The 5,587-nt window shown below is 55.0% G+C and overlaps 1 protein-coding gene and 1 pseudogene across 1 annotated transcript; both read right to left on the bottom strand.

Moving 5' to 3' along the window:
- Positions 1-355: 355 nt before the first annotated feature.
- Positions 356-3,114, bottom strand: LOC136330133 (leukocyte immunoglobulin-like receptor subfamily B member 5). The gene is made up of 5 exons (XM_066266644.1): positions 3,046-3,114; positions 2,303-2,471; positions 1,520-1,572; positions 565-729; positions 356-484 (listed from the first exon to the last, which is right to left on the bottom strand). The coding sequence occupies exons 1-5, from the start codon at positions 3,112-3,114 to the stop codon at positions 356-358; spliced, it is 585 nt and encodes a 194-aa protein (XP_066122741.1).
- Positions 3,115-3,124: 10 nt separating this feature from the next.
- Positions 3,125-5,216, bottom strand: LOC136330134 (leukocyte immunoglobulin-like receptor subfamily A member 5; annotated as a pseudogene).
- Positions 5,217-5,587: the final 371 nt, after the last annotated feature.

The raw sequence follows: 5,587 nt of genomic DNA on the forward strand, positions 1-5,587 counted from the left end.
AAATGATTTGACTTGGGGTGGTGTGTACACAACATAATCAACAGTTCAAATGCTATAGAAATGTTCACCTGAAACCTACGTACTCTTAGTGATCAATGTCACCCTAATAAAGTTAATTTCCTAAATAAAATTTTAAAAAGGGCGTGAGAATTCTTGTTTCCTCAGGAGCAGGCAGGGAGCAGAAATTCAGAAACACTCAGTGCAGGTTCCGCTCCAATGAGATGAGATGTGTCTGTACTTCCTGAGGCTGAGGGTTTGGGGAACACGGTGCTGCTGTCAGACAGGAGGCAGGAGGGGAACAAGGGAGAGAGATTCACAAGATGGGGTGGGCAGGGTCCTCACACATTAGTACCGTTCACAAAGTGCTGGGCTCAACTGGGGGCTCCTCTGACGGGGAGGAAGGGGGTACAGTTGTCTCCTGTCTCAGAGACACGTGGTTCAGCTGGGCGTAGGTCACATCCTGGGGGGCCTCAGAGGCAGCCACCTGGAGCAGGGGGAGAGTGAGGGAGATGGAACACAGATGGGGTGGGGGGAGCCCAGGGTCCTGGAGAGTGTGAGACCCACCTGAGTGTCCATCGGCCTATCTTGTTCTGCTTGTCTGTCCTTCATGCCCAGCAATACGCCCAACAGGGAGGAAGGAGAGGTGGCCATACCCTGTCTGAGTCTGGATCCTGAGTGGTTCACGTGGGAATACGTCACTTCCTGGGGGACTTCATTGTGCCTGTTCTGCTGCAGAGACAGTGAGACAGAGACAGTGTTCCCTGATTTCACTAGTGACACCCTCAAGTCAATCATCCACCTGTTGTCAGAGTGATGATGTGAAACTTTAGATCAGATCAGGTCACTCTCCTGATGGAACCTGCAAGGACTTCCTAAGCCTTGGGGCATCTGGATGCTTCTACGGTCTTGACTCTTATCCTAACAAACTATCTTTTGCTCATTTGGCTCCAGTCACATGGCTCATCCTGCTAAAGCAGTGTGTCCTGTCTCAGGACCTTTGCACCTCTTTATTTCTCTGTCCTCCCCACCCTGCACTCCTGCTCCATTTTTCCTCACAGCAGTTTGCTCTCTAGAACACTGTCCCCTTGTTTGCACAGCATCTCCCTCCCCCACAGGTGAGCTGGAGGAGTGTGGAGACCGTGTTGCTCAGGGCTGCACTGAGGCCCCTAAATGGAGTCAGTAAACAGTGAGCTCCCCTCACATCTGCTGGTGAATGAATGAAGGGGTCCCTGAGGACCTGTGTGTGATTCACTAATTCATGTGTCCTCCTGAGACCTGGGGCTGAACAAGGTCAGACAGAGGATCAGAGGCCAGCAAAGGGGACCACATAGGAGGGGCTATGATGTAACAAGGAAACCAGGAGAAGTGAGTTATAGCAGGATGACCTGGGTGCCCAGAAGGAGTGGTCAGTGTGGGACACTCCTGTGAACCAGGAGAGGTGAGAACAGGGAAGGCTCCATTGGATTAAACTGGACAACAGGAAGGTCCTTGGTGGCCTGGACAGGAGCAGGGGTCTCACCTGAGGGTTCAGATCCACACCCTCCTCAGGCTGTGGGTCCTTCACCACAGCATCTGCTGGGGTAGAATGGGGGTGTCTCTGGGCAGGGTCCCCAAGATCTCAGGGTTGCAGACCCCGCCTGCTCCCAGATGGGCCACTAACCCAGGGGTGAGGGGAGGTGCCAGGCCCTGCAGTGAGGATTTTCATCCTTCCCACCCCTGACCCCCACATCTCCCCACTTGTCCCTCCCCCGTCATCTCCTGAACCCCTGTGCCCCCTCCCACAGGGCAGCCCTCTCTTCCTCTCACAGAGGGCTCCATCTGGGTGTCCGCAGTGGGGCTGCAGATGGCTTAGGGGGCAGGGGTGTTATGGACAGAGCAGGAACATGGTCAGCAGAGGTCGGGGGTCTTCAGGGCAGGAATCAGCTGACCTGCAGGGCTCTGCGTTTGTGCTCTGTGCCTGTAACTCCTGCATCAGCTTAGACACCAGCCTCCTCCAGGCTGGTGAAGAGGGACAGTCTCTGCCCTGGGAGGGTAGGAGCCCCCTCCCTGTGTTATTACAAAGGAGAGAAGGAAACCTTAACACACTCGTGTGTGTTTCATATTTCATGAGATTGAAAACAATGAAAGATTACCTCACAAGCATGCTTCTGTGCTGACACTGACGGTTTTCTTTCTAGATTTTCTGATTTGAGATTTGGGGGAGATCTTTTTCTCAGCTCACCTTGTTTGTATATTTGGTTTTCCTGTGGCTGCTGCCCTGAATGACCCCTTTGTTGACCAAGGTCACCCTGTCCCTATTCACCTGACATCCAGCCTTTGCTCTGACACTGGTGTCGGAGTAGAAGGAAGAGGAGGAGAGAGAGCAGCAGGATGAGGGCCACCGAGACCCTAATCATGAAGATCAGGTACCACTTGTGATCTTGAATATGAGTGATGTCATGAATGAGCCACAGATCCTGTTTAATGAGCACCTATTGTGTGCAAGGCACATGCTGGGGGCTGTCATCCATCTCCTTTCCCCCTTCCCACAGTCAAGCACAGGGATTGTTGACCCTGCCTCTATTGCACTGAGGCTCAGAGAGGTTCACAATGTGCCCCAGGTCACCCAGCCTGGATGGGGCAGGTGAACTCGGGACTGTGGGCTCCCTGTGCTGCCCTCATGCTGCCCCCCAGGTGGACACCAACTTCATGCTCTGGGCTCCTCATCTGCAGGGGACTGTCCATGTCCCATCTGGAGCTCAGTGTCCTTTCTTATTACCTGCCCCCAGCACAGCAAGGACATCAGAGAAACAAGGGTGTGGGATGGACACTGTGTCTATCCCAGTATCCGACTCTATCCTGTGGGACCCTGAGGCCATTTTGAGAAGGTCAGGCTGAGCTGGGGACCCTGCTCTCCTGAGCTCTGTGAGGACCCATACGTCACCTGATGTCACCGCAGCCTGTGAGCAGGATGGGGCCAGGGATGGACAGACAAGAACCCGACACTCAGAGAAGAGAAGGGACCTTCCAGCCTGAAACAGGGGCCAATAGAACTGGAAACTGTACCAGGTCTGATTCCAGAACTTGTTCCCCCTCTGACTGAGCAGCCTGCAGCTCCAGTCCATGGTCCTGCATGTCCCTCCCTCTACAGTGTCAGCAGCACTGCTACAGAGGGGACACTCTCCATAACATCACACCCTGGGGTCTCCCCTGAGAGCCCCCTCTCCCAGGAGCTGAGAGCCAGAACTAACAGGAAATCTGAGCTCTGGCCACGATTCTCTCCTTTTACACTTGGGGACACTGAGGCCACACAGGGGAAGGTGTGTCCATGTCAGTTTCTCCACAGGTGCCTGAACCCCTATGGATGACCCCGTCACTACACTTCATGGACCCAACTACCACCTCCTGACAGAGACTCTCACTTATCGCTCCCTGTGCCTGACTCTGTGGGGACGGGCAGTGATCTTCAGAGCCTCCATGGGATCATGATGGCCTTTGGGGGGGGTTGATTCCATCTCACACATGAGCCTGGAAGAGGCTCCCCAAGCCGGGCCCCAACATCTCCCTCCGCCATGCCCACCCCACCTGTCACCTGCCAATCTCAGAGCCCTGAGAGCCCTGTCGTTCCCAGCATCTCTGCCTGACTCTGCATCCCTGTGACAAAAACTCATCCTTGAGAATCTGGGAGACATCAGATTTCCTCATAGATTCTCAGAACAGCCCTGGGGTGCACTGAACTTTCTCTGAGCACAGTTGAGGGGTTCACCAGCTGTGGAGATGGGCCCCATAGGGAGGAGGGCTGGGACCTCAGAGGGTTCTGAGAACAAGTGTACAAGGCTAGTGAGAGGCTGGGGGTCACCCGGGAGTCTGCAGATCACTTGGACTTTTCTCCTACATCTGCTCTGTGCCCACCCCAAAACCTTACTCCCCAGGTCACCTACCCCGTTCCGCTCCAAGGTGAGGGGAAGGAGCACATGGGTGGGAGGGACTGTGAGGGGCAGATCTCTGCTGGGAGACCATGACTCAGAGCCCCCTCCTTCTCACCCAACATCAGATGTGTCCTGGGGACAGGACCTGAACTGACTGATGAAAAAGGACGCAGTCAGGGCGCTCACCTGAGTCCAGCAGATCCAGGGGCTCACTGGGGTGTGACCACACATGGGGCTTTATCTTAAAAAAGGCATAGCATCTGAATGTATGCTTGTGGTTGGGGGTCAAAGCGCCTGCAGGAAACAGGGCCTAGAACTTTCCAATGAGATGTTGACGTGAGTCCTGGGTCCAGCAGAGCCCGTGTTCTCCTTCCTGAGTCAGAACAAACCGGTCAAATCCCTGGCCTGAGCCACACTGGAGGGTCACGTTCTCTCCTGAGGTCACGACAGGGCTGGGCAGGGCTGAGAGGCTGGGTTTGCTGTAGAGTCCTAGGAGAGGAGAAGGCAGCATGTTAGATGGGCTCACACCTCCCTCCTGTCCGCCAGGGCTGGGCTGTGAGAAGGGAGACCCCCTTCCTGAGGGCAGAGCCGGAGGCTGGGACCCCTGAGTGTCCACTCACCTGTCACCACCAGCTCCAGGGGGTCACTGTGCATTGACCAGTCAGTGGGGCCGTAAGAGTCACAGTGATATCTCCCTGCGTCATGCTCTGTCACGTTTGTGATGGAGAATTTGCACTTGTTGATGGGCTTCCCCGGCATGTGTGTGTTCCAAAGCATGTGTTTTTCTTCTTTATACAATTGAAACACCATGCTCTCTGCTGTCCCCTGACACCATATGGTCACAGAGCTCCCCAAGGGGATCAGAGACCCTGGCTCAGACAGGAGTGTGGGCATGGGGACTGTCCCTGGGGGGAAAAGCACAAAGGCTGCATTAGGAACACCTTCCCCACCTCTCATCTCCCGACTCAGCCCAATTCTTCCTGTTTCACCCTCTCATATCAGGGCCTCTGGGCCCCCATGAGCCCCGGGGCCTGAAACACAAGGTGAGGACAGGAAGCCTGGAGAGGACTCACCTGTCTGCACACAGGTCCTCTGGCCCAGACTCAGCCCTGCAAGAGAGTCCCTGTCAGAGGTTTGTATCTGGACATCAGAGCTGAATTCTTTCTCAACAGGACCCAACCTTGAAAGCTGCCTGAGTCTAAGGTTCCCCAAGAACAGGGATGTGTAGCCTCCCTAACCCATTGTGCTGCCCTCTCCCTGTGTCCACAACTGACTGAGGCAAAGAAGAGCGGAGAGGAGGGACAGCATGGCGTCTGCTTCGAGTGCTCCCACTCTGCAGATGGAGGAGCCCCTGGTTCTGAAGGACAGAGACACACAGGATGTGGTGAGTCAGGGGCTGCTGTCCCTCCGGGTTCCCACAGCTGTGGACACACTGCAAGGGTACAGCCCCGCCCTGGACCTGACTCTGGGTTTTTCTATGATGAAGAGAAAAGGGAGAGATCAGGAGGACTCCATGGTCTCAGGAGACACGTCAGGTCTCTCCTAATTTCCAGTTTCTCATCTTTCTGCCTGATCTGAAATCCTGCTCAGAGAGTGTGAGACACAGGGTCTTGTTCTGACTCGGCCCCTGACAGTCTGGCTCTATACAGCACAACGGGGCGCCGACCATGGTCCCTGAG

This window comes from Saccopteryx bilineata, chromosome 3 (genome assembly GCF_036850765.1).
Source record: "Saccopteryx bilineata isolate mSacBil1 chromosome 3, mSacBil1_pri_phased_curated, whole genome shotgun sequence".
NCBI lineage: Eukaryota > Metazoa > Chordata > Mammalia > Chiroptera > Emballonuridae > Saccopteryx > Saccopteryx bilineata.

Excerpts from the sequence above, each read along its gene's own strand:
- LOC136330133 (XM_066266644.1), bottom strand. The coding sequence starts at position 3,114 with ATGCAGGACCATGGACTGGAGCTGCAGGCTGCTCAGTCAGAGGGGGAA. Across the intron at positions 2,472-3,045 it reads AAGTTCTGGAATCAGACCTG|GTGCTCATTAAACAGGATCT; the intron begins GTACAGTTTCCA and ends TGCACACAATAG. Across the intron at positions 1,573-2,302 it reads GAGCAAAGGCTGGATGTCAG|ATGCTGTGGTGAAGGACCCA; the intron begins GTGAATAGGGAC and ends CTACCCCAGCAG.